At 34.9% G+C, this 16784-nt stretch overlaps 2 protein-coding genes across 2 annotated transcripts; both read right to left on the bottom strand.

Moving 5' to 3' along the window:
- Nucleotides 1-643: 643 nt before the first annotated feature.
- On the bottom strand, nucleotides 644-1963 carry LOC139887836 (uncharacterized). The gene is made up of 2 exons (XM_071870887.1): nucleotides 1448-1963; nucleotides 644-715 (listed from the first exon to the last, which is right to left on the bottom strand). The coding sequence occupies exons 1-2, from the start codon at nucleotides 1961-1963 to the stop codon at nucleotides 644-646; spliced, it is 588 nt and encodes a 195-aa protein (XP_071726988.1).
- Nucleotides 1964-2026: 63 nt separating this feature from the next.
- Nucleotides 2027-15670, bottom strand: LOC139887835 (uncharacterized). Its single transcript, XM_071870886.1, has 8 exons — nucleotides 15661-15670; nucleotides 15434-15571; nucleotides 15192-15341; nucleotides 14956-15105; nucleotides 13452-14500; nucleotides 13125-13350; nucleotides 11089-12708; nucleotides 2027-2568 (listed from the first exon to the last, which is right to left on the bottom strand). The coding sequence occupies exons 1-8, from the start codon at nucleotides 15668-15670 to the stop codon at nucleotides 2027-2029; spliced, it is 3885 nt and encodes a 1294-aa protein (XP_071726987.1).
- Between the last annotated feature and the right edge of the window lie 1114 nt (nucleotides 15671-16784).

Below are 16784 nucleotides of genomic sequence, written 5' to 3'. Positions count from 1 at the left end.
ATATATATATAAAGGGAGTAATGAAACTCACAATACGATATTTTGTTGTAAAAATATGCATACGACGGAACTGAACAATGCAGGGTTGGCCTCGAATTCACGAACCTATATCAGTTGTATATATATCAACACACGTAATTGTAATCGAACAAATATATATATTATTATTAGTGATGTAATAAATTAATTAGTTTCATTATATATATTTTCATATTATATATAGAATTATTAATACAGTTAAGTTATGTGTATTAAATATATATTTATATATATAATCTTTATTTTTATACTTACTAGTGATCAATGCCCGTGCGTTGCACGTATACGTTGGCTTCTCTTGTATGGCAATTGGGGTTTGCGGTTGAACATGATACAATGTGTGGTTGTTTGTGATTAATCAATGTAGTAGGCTGCATAAATCGTTTGCACAAAACTGTTGGTATTTGACGAAGGGATCTGTCTAGTTGAATGTATTGTAGACTTTTACTGAATAATTTCAGGGAGGTCAGTGCCAACAATACAGTTGAAAACATCAATGCAAAATAACAAAAATTTAAAAATGTATCTCATCTTTTATCAAATTACACCAAGGTTTAATAGAATTACAAACAGGTTAAACACATCATAAAACAACCGAAAATGTTTACGCCTTTAGTGTCAAGTATGCTAAGCATTTTTCCTTCTCGCCAGACAGCAAAAAGACCTGGTAACCAACCTGAAATAGAATCAAAACAAACTAAGTTGGTTGCATAATTGTGGTTTTCTATATAAATGTTGTTCCACCAGACCTCAAATAGAGTCGAAGCCCCGCTGAAGCAATACCCAGGTTTCACCAGTATAATACGTTTTGAGAGACGTTTATTGACGTTTGCAATAACTTGAGTTTTAGCAGAATAAAAGTCCCCACAGGAGGTTAATTCTATAAATTGGCAAAGTATCATGCAATGAGGCCTAATAACACAAATACGTTGTGGGGCTCAACTTAACAAAATGCAGGTGGGCATAGTAACAAAAAAAAAAGCGGATGGCTCATCCTTAGCAAATCAGTTTACAATGGTAGTGCTACGAAGTAGCTAATTGTCGTGCAAGCAGGCCTAATATCACAAATACAGTCGAGGGGCGAATTTGGTAAAATCACTCTACAATTGGGCCAATACAGGTACAAATAATGAACCATATATTATAATGACGCTAATTTGGTGTAACCAAAAAATAAACAGAAACAATAAATAAATATGGGAGCAGGGTAAGGGATGATAAACCTTTATATAACTTGATGTAGGCTTGAAAAAATTTCCTTGTAAACCACATTTCTTGTGTGGTCCTGCAACCCATCTTTTACATAGTTCACCATGACTATTTTCAGGCCGCTGGGGTTTGTTACCCGCGACAGTGCGACGTACAGCTGTCTATGGCTGAAGACTGGTTTTGGAAAGTATACACTAACCAGATCGAGTGATTGTCCCTGGCTTTTGTTTATTGTCATTGCGTAACATGGCCTCACGGGAAACTGTATGCGTTGCATCACAAAAGGCCACTTTGATTGGGTAGAAGTTAGTACTATTCTGTGAATAATCACCATATTTCCTATATGGGACCCGGTAATGATGCGAGCTTGAATAACGAATTTTTGAAAGTCTGTTATGATAAGTCGAGTGCCATTACACAAGCCTGAGCTGGGAGACAAATTGCGTAATAACATGATCGGTTGGCCTATTTTTAGCTTCAGCTTGTGAGGAGGGACGCCGGGGAAATTCAGCTTATTTAAAAATTCAACCGGATACGATTGTTGCTGCTCGAGTGCGTCTGTTGATCCCTTGCAAATTTCATCCGAGCTTTGAAATATCATACTTTGAGACTGTAGCTTTTTGAACATGTGTTTATTAATGTGGTCTGCGTCATCATTTCTTGGCGTCAAAATTTCCCTCTCTCGCAAATATTCTTCATCGTTATGTTTCTCCATGAAATTCGGGAAGATGGTGTCTGCAATAGCTTCAATTGGGGGTTTTTCAGATTTAACAAGAAACTATGCTGGAATTTTTATCCATGATGGTTCATCTTCCCCGTCTCTACAAACCACAGGAACGTGCCCATCGCCAATATCAAGGACCCATTTATTGAATAACTTGTTTCGAGTATCCACATGACCATCAACAGTGTATTCATTGACCCTTATAATTCGTGTCAGTGTGTGTAGTTGGCAATGGTTCCATAGATCTGAGCTATTAATGCAAGCTTGTACCACTTCTTGTCTCTTGCCTTTCGGGATAACTGGTAATATCTGCCTGAAATCTCCCCCTAGAAGAATAGGCATCCCGCCAAAAAGCTTGCCTCTGTTTCTATTGTCTTTAGTGCCTAAAATATCACGCAAGGTTTTATCTAATGCTTCAAATGCAAATTGCTTAGTCATGGGAGCTTCATCCCAAATTATTAATCTTGCTTCCTGCATCAGAGCTGCAAGGTGTGTGTTTTGTTTTATACCGCATGTGCTGTTCTCCATGAGTTCAAGTGGGATGACAAATCTACTGTGGGCAGTCCGCCCTCGTGGCAAAAGTAACGAAGCTATTCCTGTGAAAAAAGATTGTTAGCAGTGCTCAATTGGTTTAATAGGATGTTGTTTTTTTGTAATGTATGCCTGGTAGCCAACCTAATCTATTACTTTATATGGGGTAAATATAAGTATATAAATAATTGCATCATAAATCTTATATGAGTTTATTATCCTTTGAATATTAATATTAACTATGATGTATCCTAGGAACAATACTGATAAAGTCAATGATGATAAAATCAATATAAAATATTATTGCCCATGATCACAAAAGTATGCATATTGATAATAACTAACCATATACGGATTTTATACTTGTGCTTTGATAATATATATAACATATATGATTGAAATGAGTATAAAATTTTAAACTAATATGAGTTTTACTGATTATAATAATTTCAAAAGGATATTGGATAGTGAAGTCCATTTTTATCACAACTAATAGGAGGAAATATTATTTAGTCATTGAGAATAGGATTTTCCGTATTATTAATAGCTGAAAATATTATTTAATCAAGCATAATAATAGTATTTAATCAATCATAATAAGGTATGTAGTTTCATAATAAGATGGGCATTTAAATTTTTTATCACGTTCTGTGTTACGTTTTGATAGTGCTCCAAATGAACATATATTTAATAGCAATATCCTCCCAATATGTAAATTATTTAGTTGTAATTGTCCTATTTTAAGTTGTAATCGTTTATATTAAATAAGTGCGAAGACAAAAGGCGAAAACGATAATTTGAAGATGCAAATGACCAAAAAGCTCAAATGTACGAGATACAATCCAAGTGGTTCAATTTATTGATAAGAAACGTCTAAAAATGACATAGTACAAGTTACGGAACGCAAAGTACAAGATATTAAATTATACGAAAGGACGTTCAAAAATCCAGAACCGGGACCTGAGCCAACTATCAACACCCGACGCAACGGACCAAAAATTATGAGTCTACTATGCACAAGAATATAATATAATATATATATAATTATATAAAATTATATATATTATATTATATAATTAAATATAACGTCGACAAGCTAGCAAACAAAGCAATTGGGCATGGCCAGACTGGCCATGCGATCGCATGAGATTAACACTGAGAACCCATGCGATTGCATGGGCCTCAGGATCAGACCACATCTATAAAAGGCAACGAGTTTTGGCCATAAAAAAGAATAATAATAATACTCTGTAATAAATAAATAAATATATATATATATATATATATATATATATATATATATATATATATATATATATATATATATATATATATAATATATATAGTATAGGGTAGTTTTATATTAGATTAGTTCGGGTTATGTAAAGGTTATTTTACGGGTTTTAAAGTCGGAGCTCTGTCCGTGTAACACTACGCGATAAATAATCAATGTAAGCTATGTTCTCCTTTTTAAATTAATGTCTCGTACTTAAGTTATTATTATGCTTATTTGAGCCAAAGTAATCATGATGTTGGACTAAATATTAAAGACGGGGTAATTGGGCTTTTTACCTTAATTGGGGTTTGGACAAAAGAACGACACTTGTGGAAATTAGACTATGGGCTATTAATGGGCTTTATATTTGTTTAACTAAATGATAGTTTGTTAATTTTAATATAAAGATTTACAATTGGACGTCCCTATAAATAACCATATACACTCGATCGGACACGATGGGCGGGATATTTATATGTACGAATAATCGTTCATTTAACCGGACACGGGAATGGATTAATAGTCTATGGAATTATTAAAACAGGGGTGAAATTATGTACAAGGACACTTGGCATAACTGATAACAAAGTATTAAAACCTTGGGTTACACGCAGTCGATATCCTGGTGTAATTATTAAACAAAGTATTAAAACCTTGTTACAGTTTAAGTCCCCAATTAGTTGGAATATTTGACTTCGGGTATAAGGATAATTTGACGAGGACACTCGCACTTTAAATTTATGACCGATGGACTGTTATGGACAAAAACCAGATGGACATATTAAATAATCCAGGACAAAGGACAATTAACCCATGGGCATAAAATTAAAATCAACACGTCAACCATCATGGTTACGGAAGTTTAAATAAGCATAATATATTTTATTTCATATTTCATCGTACTTTTATTTACTCGCTATTTTATTTAACGTCATTTATTTATTGTCATTTATTTTTCGCTACTTTAATTATCGTCATTTATATTTTGCATTAGGTTTTAATTGTAACTTAAAATATAAAATCGACAAACCAGTCATTAAACGGTAAACCCCCTTTTATATATTATCAATATAATATATTTTATACAAATATAATTGTTTAAAAATATAGTGTGCAATAAGCCCGCTCCCTGTGGAACGAACCGGACTTACTAAAAACTATACTACTCTACGATTAGGTACACTGCCTATAGTGTTGTAGCAAGGTTTAGGTATATCCATTTTGTAAATAAATAATTAAAACTTGTGTAATATTTCGTCGTATTTCGTATTTAAATTAATACTATTTCGTACACCCCGCTGCACACATCAAGTTTTTGGCGCCGCTGCCGGGGACTCGGCGAAATGCTATATTTTTAATATATATTTGTATACATATATTTATATATCATTTTTAGAAAAACAATAAAAAAAAAAAAAAACCTGGAACCCAGACCCATGCGATCGCATGAGCCGGGTGTTGTAAAGCCATGCGATCGCATGGCCTGATCTGACATGCCAGAAACCCTATTTCAGCATTTATTACGGGGTATTATTTATTATTATTATTATTTAGGGTTATTTATAATAATATTTAGTTTTAGTTTTAGTTTAATTTGTAATTTAAGTTTTAATTAGTTTTATAATTATAAAAAAATTAATACTTTTATAAAATATATAATATAAAAATAATATTTTTATAAAATTTATATTTTTATCATTTTAATTACAATTTGTATTTCTATCGTTTATTCGTAATATTTGTATTTTTATCGTTCGTAATTATTTTTAAGACTAGTATTTTGCCGTAGCTTATTTTATATTTCTAGATTTTTAGGTTTTGTCGTAAAATCACTTAAGTGCCTTTTCTTTAGACTAAGATTTAGATGCTTTAGAATTTTGCGACGCCGTTTTTAGATCTTAGTGCCTAATTAAGTTATTGCCGTTTTGGATATAGAATTCCTTTAAGCTTTAATACCTTTAGGCGTAACTTTTTAGATTTAATTTTTAGACTTTAAAGTTACGACGCGCTATTTTCTTATTTTTATTTGTCAACATTTTTTGACGCGCTCTTTTTCTTTCTTATTTCTCGCCATTCTAGTTTTTAGGACTTAGAATTTTCTCTATTTCTTCTCTAATAATTCAAAACGAAAAATTATTTTAAGGTTAAATTGATAGACATCCAAATTTTCTGCTTCGTAGTAATAGTTGGATTTGTTAGTGGCTGAGTTGTGAGCTTCCGATTTAAAGGGTTCTGGCTCCCTGCTGCATCTATTGGCTATTCGAAACGTGGGCAAAAGCAGAAAAGTCTATTAATTTGATAACTTATATAATTTTTATATTTATAACTAATAGGATAATTAAAATTTGGTAATAAGCCCATTATGAAAAGTCTCGAAGATATTTTGGAAACTCTTTACGACATACGAAATCAATACTCTCAACCGAGTGTTGATGACAATTCGTTCGGTCAATCTTGGATCACGAATGACGAAACAATAACTGGTTGTGAAATCTGTGGAGATTATCACTCAACATGGGAATGTTATTATTACGTTCCTATGGAAAATTATGCACCCATGGAACCTGAATGGAATGATTATGAAGAATATAATTCAAATTGGGATTATTCCCAAGAATATATCCAAACTCAACAACCAGAAGACAAGGAAAATTATGTGCCTGAAAATTCTTTAGATTATATGAAAATCAAACTCGAAGAACTCGATGCTCAAAATGAACAAATGAGAGAGTTTGTAAATCGGCAAGCTGAAACTCTATCAGATTACACACCTGTTGATCTGAGGAGTATTGTGCAAGAAAATCTCATATCATCGAATTTTGATGAATTCGAGAGCTCCGAAATCACCAATTATCCCGATGATACTTTTTATTCAGCTTTACCAATTTCACAACATATCGACACATTAGCCTCTACCAACGAAATCATCAATCAGTCAATAAATGAAGAAGAAGTAAGGGTGACAAATTGGTACTCTTGGGAAAACGATAACGTTGAAAATTTTACTCCCGAGACCAAAGTGGTGGGACCGATAAGTACCATAATGAAGAAGAATTTGCTTCGATCCCGAAATTCACCATTCCACAACCTTCCAATCTAATATTCTCAATAGACGAGTCATCTACTGAAGATGAACTACGAGCTGTAATAGATAATGACACCTCGGATTTCACCCAATTGGGTAATACAGGTGAAACCTTTGATCCCGAGAATGAACGGAAAGAAATTTTAGGAATTGTCCACCCTATAGAAATAAGTATGTCGGTGTATATCGATCCATTTAACCAAGAACCAGAAAAGAGACATTTCCATTTACTAAAAGCTACACTAAAAAAAGAATTAAGTAGTGACGATCGGGTGGTTCTAAACTTTAAACCCATTGATATATTATACACCACCCGAGATGTAAATAACTGGCTCACTATTCTAATTCGTGAAACTTATTCTACCGACTTCACATATCGTCAGCTAAGTGTGGGGAAGTCTAACCCCACTTAACGTTAAATTAGGGGTTCGGGTTAGTACATAACTCGTTAATAAAAATGCACGATTAGGGTAAAAGACGCATTTTCAAAAATTAGCAAACAGTTCAGAAAAGCAACCGTTTTTGAAGAAAAACATGTGTGATAAAACAAGAAGGAATGAACGATGAGGCGCGCCATCTATCATTCGACGAGTTTTGTAATTACAAACTGGGTATTTTCAATCACTTTTCTACACTAATCACCCTCATGAATTTATAATTAGAGTCTGATTTCATGCAAATGAGGGCATTGTATGATCTAAAGTGTGGGGAAGGGTTATAAATTCTCTCGGATTTATACTTGGCTTATTTTCTAAATATTGTGAAGATTTTAAAATTTTTTCAACTAAATGAATTCAAAATCATGTTTATACATATTTATGAACGATAAAACTAGGTGTTAATACCGAAATTATTGTTACCTCGGAAAGGACATAAATTGAGAAACAACTAAAACGCTTGAATTTATTTATTAAGATATAAAAAGACGAATGAAAAAAGCATAGTATGGGGAGAATGTACCAAGTTATTCAATTAAAAAAAAATCTATCACATGTTTCTGTAAAGTTATTGCAGGTGCTTTTGTTTTGGACTAAATTAACTGTTTTACCCGGTTTATTGTAATACATTTGAAAGAAAAGATGGATCTACACGATGAATCAATTCCATCATTAAGAGAAAGTAAAGTCTTCCGAAAAAGACACGCGCTTCTTGATTTAGGTCAGGAAGTTGTCGTCCAGACCAGCTGTAGGTTGACGAAAAATCTAGAAAAGTCATCTCTAAAATCAGCAGGAAATCCACCGACCTCAGCATCAAACAGGGTCGCCAAGTGGTCAGACTTATCCTAATCATGAGAGGATCTGTCTCGTAAAATGGGGAGGACACCGTGCAAATTAGTTTGATAAGACTAATGAATCAGACCCAAGAAAGGATAATCTCCTTAAAAGATTAAAAATCAGCTTTTAAGCCTGATATTACTCAATCCTTGAGATTGACCTTAAAGATTGAGAATTCAAACTCATGGAATTCAATGATATCTAAACTCGAGCTTGAACGAGAAAATATTTTGATCAAATTATAAACCGATTTGTTTTCTAAAAACCCATTTTCAATGCGTTCATTACCATTGAACATAAAATCCTAGGAATTCACCTGGAATTCATTAGGTCACCTGAACCAAATCGGGTGTCAACCATAAGAACGGTGGTTGCATAGCATGGTCAAAGACAGGACCTTGTGCCAGACCGAAAAACTACAGGGTGAGCTTTACTATTGCTCCTACAAAGGATAGTAATTGCATCCGACACGTTTTAGACCATGAACAAATGCATGTCATTAGACATTGCCTTAACAGTTTCTTGTTCATCGCTTTCCTTTACAACCGGACGGTAGTTTGCCGAAAGGTAATATACGGGACAAGTAAACTGGACGTGTTGCTTTCCTAATACAAGGTTAGCAAGTGGGTGACACAAAACCGCAAATGTTGAGCTAAAATTTTCAAATATGAAACCCACAAAACCCACAAAAATATTTTGCAACACTGGTGAAGGGTTATTCCGGAAAACTTGTCTAGGGTAAAATCTAGCTTGAATTTTCAAAAGATCAAATGTTTTCATAAAGATCCAATTTCCTTAAAGGATCTAAATTTTCATAGTCATGTGGGACTGTAAACCACATCGTTACTATCATTGTTTATACCGACGTATCAAAATCACTGATGTATAAAGTGTGAGAAAAAAAAAGTGATTCGAGTGAAGTGTGATTTAATTTCAAGTTCTGTATTGCTTGAGGACAAGCAAAGTTCAAGTGTGGGGATATTTGATAGTGCTCCAAATGAACATATATTTAATAGCAATATCCTCCCAATATGTAAATTATTTAGTTGTAATTGTCCTATTTTAAGTTGTAATCGTTTATATTAAATAAGTGCGAAGACAAAAGGCGAAAACGACAATTTGAAGATGCAAATGACCAAAAAGCTCAAATGTACGAGATACAATCCAAGTGGTTCAATTTATTGACAAGAAACGTCTAAAAATGACAAAAGTACAAGTTACGGAACGCAAAGTACAAGATATTAAATTATACGAAAGGACGTTCAAAAATCCGGAACCGGGACCTGAGCCAACTATCAACGCCCGACGCAACGGACCAAAAATTATGAGTCTACTATGCACAAGAATATAATATAATATATATATAATTATATAAAATTATATATATTATATTATATAATTAAATATAACGTCGACAAGCTAGCAAACAAAGCAATTGGGCATGGCCAGACTGGCCATGCGATCGCATGAGATTAACACTGAGAACCCATGCGATTGCATGGGCCTCAGGATCAGACCACATCTATAAAAGGCAACGAGTTTTGGCCATAAAAAAGAATAATAATAATACTCTGTAATAAATATATATATATATATATATATATATATATATATATATATATATATATATATATATAATATATATATAGTATAGGGTAGTTTTATATTAGATTAGTTCGGGTTATGTAAAGGTTATTTTACGGGTTTTAAAGTCGGAGCTCTGTCCGTGTAACACTACGCGATAAATAATCAATGTAAGCTATGTTCTCCTTTTTAAATTAATGTCTCGTACTTAAGTTATTATTATGCTTATTTGAGCCAAAGTAATCATGATGTTGGACTAAATATTAAAGACGGGGTAATTGGGCTTTGTACCTTAATTGGGGTTTGGACAAAAGAACGACACTTGTGGAAATTAGACTATGGGCTATTAATGGGCTTTATATTTGTTTAACTAAATGATAGTTTGTTAATTTTAATATAAAGATTTACAATTGGACGTCCCTATAAATAACCATATACACTCGATCGGACACGATGGGCGGGATATTTATATGTACGAATAATCGTTCATTTAACCGGACACGGGAATGGATTAATAGTCTATGGAATTATTAAAACAGGGGTGAAATTATGTACAAGGACACTTGGCATAACTGATAACAAAGTATTAAAACCTTGGGTTACACGCAGTCGATATCCTGGTGTAATTATTAAACAAAGTATTAAAACCTTGTTACAGTTTAAGTCCCCAATTAGTTGGAATATTTGACTTCGGGTATAAGGATAATTTGACGAGGACACTCGCACTTTAAATTTATGACCGATGGACTGTTATGGACAAAAACCAGATGGACATATTAAATAATCCAGGACAAAGGACAATTAACCCATGGGCATAAAATTAAAATCAACACGTCAACCATCATGGTTACGGAAGTTTAAATAAGCATAATATATTTTATTTCATATTTCATCGTACTTTTATTTACTCGCTATTTTATTTAACGTCATTTATTTATTGTCATTTATTTTTCGCTACTTTAATTATCGTCATTTATATTTTGCATTAGGTTTTAATTGTAACTTAAAATATAAAATCGACAAACCAGTCATTAAACGGTAAACCCCCTTTTATATATTATCAATATAATATATTTTGTACAAATATAATTGTTTAAAAATATAGTGTGCAATAAGCCCGCTCCCTGTGGAACGAACCAGACTTACTAAAAACTATACTACTCTACGATTAGGTACACTGCCTATTGTGTTGTAGCAAGGATTAGGTATATCCATTTTGTAAATAAATAATTAAAACTTGTGTAATATTTCGTCGTATTTCGTATTTAAATTAATACTATTTCGTACACCCCGCTGCACACATCACGTTTTTACTGTGAACATGGGGCGTAAATTATTAGGTACTATTTTTATAGACGGAGTGTACCTGAGGATGCCACTGCAAGCACGATCATCTTCTCGGATCTGAGTTTGGTGAGTATGGTGTTGTAAACAAATGTTTTCCCTGTACTGCCCGGCCCATAAAGGAAAAATAGACCTCCTGTTTTTTTTGTCACAACCATAATAACCTGCTGATAAATGCTGAGTTGTTCCGGGTTTAGAGAGTTATAAAAGCTGTTATGCAGAGCTTGCATCTCTTTAATATTGTAGTTTAATTCTTCTCGTATTAGACGGTTGTCCATTTGGGTGAGGAACGATTGGTCGGGCTGTGGCAGATCCGGGTAATCTGCTAAAGATTTACCATTTTTATTTAAAATTGCTTGTATTTCGACCAAGCAATAATTTTGAAGCTGAGCCTCATTAAGGATTAAATCCGGGTAGTTGTAAAGCTTTCGTTTTTTACGAAGGATGTCATCTGCTAAAGCCTCCCAGTGTGTTTCCCACAGCTTGAGTGGTTTGCTAACATTGTAAAAAAGCAAGATGGTGACAAATAAATCGCGAAGCTGCGAGCCGGATGCCCATAATGTTGCCTCTGATATTGCTTCCGTCCATTCTTTATCATCATTTATCAAGCCGCGTGCAAAGCAAGCATCTTTAAATGTGGGATGTAATGTTCCGTCCACTCTACGAATATCTTCAAATGAGAGGGGGCCTTTGACTATATTCAACAACATCCTGAGATAATAACGCTCCCCTGATGCAGGGTTTGAATACACAATACATCCGATGCACCTTCTCTGTTTTCGAGGGGTCCATTCCTTTGTGTCTTGATTCCATACATAATGTATGGGGATTTTTGCATATGTCAGGTTTCTTGCATGCTGATCTCGCTTGTTAAGTTCAAACCACTCTGTGAACATGGTTTCCTTTATACTTTCTCTATGTAACAGTGCAGGTAAGTTTTGTGAATCGTGTACAGTGATGGCCTGCTGATTTGGTAAATGGTAGGACAGCTTGATCACCGATGGTTGAGAGAAGTGGATGTCGAAGGAAAACATTCTCCAAACAGCTTCACATGGAGATAGATAGCGACAATCCAAGTAATTTTTGATTTCATCCACTTCGGTTACTTTTTCTAGAGAGGAGTTGTCTATGGGAGTTAGGTTTTCTTGTATGACAATCGTAGCTCGGTCTGGACCTTTGTTTAAGTATTTAAATAAGTACTTTATAGCCCGAGATCTATTACACCATTCCACATTAATATGTGCATTGTACTTGAGTAGGAGGAATCTGTTATATGGCACAACAAAGCTGTTGTCAAGTGTACCTTTGCCTGTTCTTACTTTTTCTCCATTGTTTCTACGCCTGTAGTTTGCATATCCATCCTCATCTATTGTCGTTTCTGCATAATAGGGTTTGGGGAAGTGTTTTGAGCATTTTCTATCAATCATGCAAGGTGCGTCCATGTTTTGTGGACCGCAAGGACCATGTAACATGTATTCAGTAACACATTTGTAGCCCTCTGGATCATTTATTTGAGACGGAATTTTAGCTGATATGATATCATCAATATCCGATGGGCTCTTGCATTTGCAATCACGGGTTAACCAAATTAACATATGCACATGGGGTAAACCCCTCTTTTGAAATTCAATTATATGTATGCCTGCAACACAATATTACATGGGAAATTATGACACCCATAATCTGAAGCCGAAACCGAGTTCAAAAAGGTCTACAGTTTAGGAGCGTAAACATAGTATTTGGTATTTAATTTGTTTGCACCATTATTATTTAAAAAATAATGGCTAAATCCAAAGACTAAATAGTGCAATTCTTACAATATTTAGCTGGAGGTTTAAATGGTTATTATGTAAATGCTTGCACCGTTTTTTATCGGGGCAAACAATTGCCAAAATGAGTTAAACAGTATAATACTCGAAAAATTTATAACCTGATTTAAAACAAAAAGAGGTTTATGTGAGTTGGGCTGTTCGTGGTTTGTAAAGAAAATGTGGTTATATCAGGTTGCGTACAGGGCAAAAGACCTTAATTATGTATTAAAGGATATAACGATTGTACCTGCTTTAGTGGTGCCAAAGATATGAGTTTTCATTATATCGGTCATGAGGGAATCGAGTTTTAGTTTGAACAATCTCGCAACAATGTCAGGCCGATCGGGTGCTCTCTGACCTTCTATGTAAGACAACATTCCTTCAATTTCTGGCCATTTAGGGTTAGAGGTGAAGGTGATGAATAAATCTGGATTATCAAACTCGCGATATAGAGCAATTGCGTCTTGGTAGTTCTGAACCATATATCGTGGGCTCCCGTGTGCGAAGATGGCAGAATTATTCTTTTTCCTATTGAGGTGGCTTTTGTGTCGCCACGCGTTACATCATCGCATACATTATTATATAGGTCTAGACGCAGCTCATTTTGGTGATTCCGTAGCCATTTAAGACGTTGTTCTTCGACAGCTGTGTACGCGTCTACTAAATATTGTTGAAATAGCCTCCCACCTCTAAGTAACGTAGTGCCTTCATTTTCACGCTGCTGAATCATATAACAATAGTACTCTCGCATGGTTACAAACCCTCTATTTGTTTTCCGCCTTCCATTATTATTATGATATGGGATTTCTTCGTGATACCCTGTTTCACCATACGGAAATAATAAAGGATATTGTAAGGCCATATATAGTTGGTGTAGCTCTGATATCCTTTTTGGTGGGCAGTTTTTTTTTTGCACAATGATATCGCGTGTAGTCGTACATTGGCCAAAGTCGCTTGTTATCAACGCCGCTACCTCAGCGACAGTTGGTGTGTTATATTGCCGTGAGTTGGTCACTTTAGCAAGCAGTCGGAGCTGAAATTCCGATGATGTATTATTAGTAGACCAATCACGGGCTATCCGAAACGCCTTTGCAACAGCACTATATTCATTCAACATGGTGATCAGGTCGTTGGTTATCTCTTCGTCCAGTGGTTTTCGTGTTTCAGAACCTATAAAAGCGGACATCCGGTTCCTCGTCTCATTTTCTGTATCAAAAAAATATAATTGTGCGTATCTTGGATGGCCTCCATCTTCAGGCAGAAGTGAGCCAATTTTGTGATATGCTTGACCACTTATCCGAAATGTGTAAGGTCCTCGGCCGTGGTTAACTGAGTGATCAATTTTTGCCCCGAATGATGTAAATGAAAAAATGCTGTTGTAAATCCGTATTTGTTCTCTGAATTTTGCTGTTGAAGAGGTCGTGTAGTCCAGTAACGTTTTCAACAACATAGGAGGATCTTGAAGCTTCGGTAGAAGTAGTTTACCATTTTGACAACAAAGTGAGAAAGTCAGGCTCGTAGTTTTTTTGGGTTTGTTACTTCTCTCTTCGTACCACATTGTAGCATTACAATACATGCACTTAAAGGAAGGTGGCCCTTGGTTATGGTAAGATACCTGTGTACCTGCCAAATAAAGTGACAAAATCATAACATGCCCTAATAACTATTGTAAGGTGAGTAGCCTGGTTTCTGAGCACAAATACCTAACTCATTATTTTTCATGAATGTAATTTTATTCTCTACCAAACAGTGGTGGTTTAGGTGTTTAAAGATAAACAAATTACCCGAAGACATAGACGCGATTTTTGTACTGCGTTTTTGAGAAACATGGGTATCGTCTTGTGTGATTCCTGAATGAGGTAAACTATATTTTAGAGAGCGATATATAGTGTAGTAAGAAAGAGGGGTACTTTAAACATCTAATGGACCTATTACTGTGGCGGGAATTTTTCCAAGGCTTGACGGGTTCACGCTACCTGTTGAAGTAAGTTTCTTATGAGAGATGGTGATAAATCATATGTAGACGATATGTGTAAACATTTTTACCGCTAAAGTTGGAACGTAAAGTAGGCGCTTACCAGGTGGGGTTGGGGCACGCGGTTCTATAATTTTGAGCCCAACAACACTCCGGAGCTGACCATGCATCTTTGTCTTCATTGATTTTATAATGAGTGTATGGTCAAGGATATTGGAGAACGATAGGTGGCGGTTTTCGGCTTTTGGTTGTCCTACACCATAAATACATACACTTTAAAGAATGTGTCAACATGATTCACAAACAACCCGAAGATGGATCCCATTAATTTAGCCTTACCAGAATGTGTAGGACCAGCTGGATAATTATATCGAAGCCCAATGAAACTCTGTACGTGACCATTCATCAGCGTGGTGGTGGATTCTATACTGAGTGAATGGTGTAGAATGGTGGAAAATGAAATGAGGTCCTTGGTGGCTGTGGGGTTCCCTGTAGGTGAAATGGTTATATTGAAAACAATGATCGCTATGCAGACATAAATTATCTGTAATAGAAGGATTTAAACATGGTTTAGACATAACCTGATTGTAGGGGGCGCGGTTCACATATCTTCAGAACGCAAAACGGTATTGTTTTTCCAAACTCTGTTTTGGTTTTCGATGAGTAGATTGAAAGTGAGCAATTAGCAAATCCTGAGTGTGCTAGGTGGGTGGTGGAATCTGATAAACACAATGAAACATCTAAACAGGTATTCATATGAATCCATTGTAGTTAAAGTGGTTAAACCTCTTACAAATGTGCTACATACCTGAAGTCATGTTTGTAGAGCAGGATCTATGTGAGTTCATGCCATTTTAGATATTGGACAATGATGATATACACCTAGGGTTATATAAAGTAGCAAATAAATATGGGTACAGGCTTCTCCTCTCCAGATGCTCTTTCAACTTCTTATTTATTTTTAATGTGTCATGGATTATTTATTGAAAGGGTGAAGAGGATATCAAGGGTTGCAAAAGGGGAAGATGAAGGGATTGAATTTATTTCCCAAATGTAGGTGTGTGAAGTAAGTCTAACTATGCAACATACAATTAGGGTGATGTGTTGAGGTTTAAATTGCCATTAGTTTAACCACTTTTACAATCATACAGACGGATACAAAATTTAGCTATAAATACTTAGATTTTCAAAATAGGCTACAGTAAACTAAATATATAGGCTGGATGTCATATCTGAAAACTACAGGAAAATATAAATCTCTTTTTCCTGGAGCAGGCCAAATTAGGAGTGTAATGTTACGGTTCGCGCCGCCAATCATGTAGGTGTTCCAAGTATGTGTTAGACAAATCCCTCACGCTGCAGGCAATCATTCACTACTCTTTGAGGCTGGCTTTAAATTATCGTTCACTTAACCACTTTTATAATCACACATACGTACCAAATTTAGATATATGTACATACATTTTGAAAATAGGATTGAGTAAATTAAATATATAGACTGGAGGGCATACCTGCGTACCACGGGTCAATACAAATCCTTTTTTCCTGCAGCATGCCGAATTAGTAGTTCCATTTTATGGGTCATGTCATCTATCATGTATGGGTTCCAAGTATGCATTACACATACCCATAAAGCTTCAGGGCATCATTAACTGATCCCTCAGATTGTCATGGGATCGGGTAATGTGCGGCGCAAACTTCGAATGGGCATTTATAAAGATAAATGATTTATCCAGGAACAAAATAACCATGGTCGAAGCCGATATAAAATACCCAGGTCTATGAAACATGCATACATGGCTAAACAACAACTGGTTTCGAATTATATTTAATATGTAATTTTGCCTTTACTGATTAACATAATGAACACGATGTAGTTACCCGAACTTTTCCATGTTTTTATATATTAATTGAGATTGATATTTACATGAC

This window comes from Rutidosis leptorrhynchoides, chromosome 2 (assembly GCF_046630445.1).
Source record: "Rutidosis leptorrhynchoides isolate AG116_Rl617_1_P2 chromosome 2, CSIRO_AGI_Rlap_v1, whole genome shotgun sequence".
Lineage (NCBI taxonomy): Eukaryota > Viridiplantae > Streptophyta > Magnoliopsida > Asterales > Asteraceae > Rutidosis > Rutidosis leptorrhynchoides.
This window is presented reverse-complemented; position numbering and strand designations above follow the sequence as displayed.

Bases quoted from the DNA above. Each gene is read 5' to 3' on its own strand.
- LOC139887836 (XM_071870887.1), bottom strand. From the start codon at position 1,963: ATGGAGAAACATAACGATGAAGAATATTTGCGAGAGAGGGAAATTTTG. The intron at 716-1,447 runs GTTAGTGTATAC...ATTCTATTTCAG, and splicing joins AGGGACAATCACTCGATCTG to GTTGGTTACCAGGTCTTTTT.
- LOC139887835 (XM_071870886.1), bottom strand. The intron at 14,501-14,955 runs GTAAGCGCCTAC...TTTATTTGGCAG, and splicing joins GCGTGCCCCAACCCCACCTG to GTACACAGGTATCTTACCAT. The intron at 12,709-13,124 runs GTACAATCGTTA...ATTGTGTTGCAG, and splicing joins CTTTGGCACCACTAAAGCAG to GCATACATATAATTGAATTT.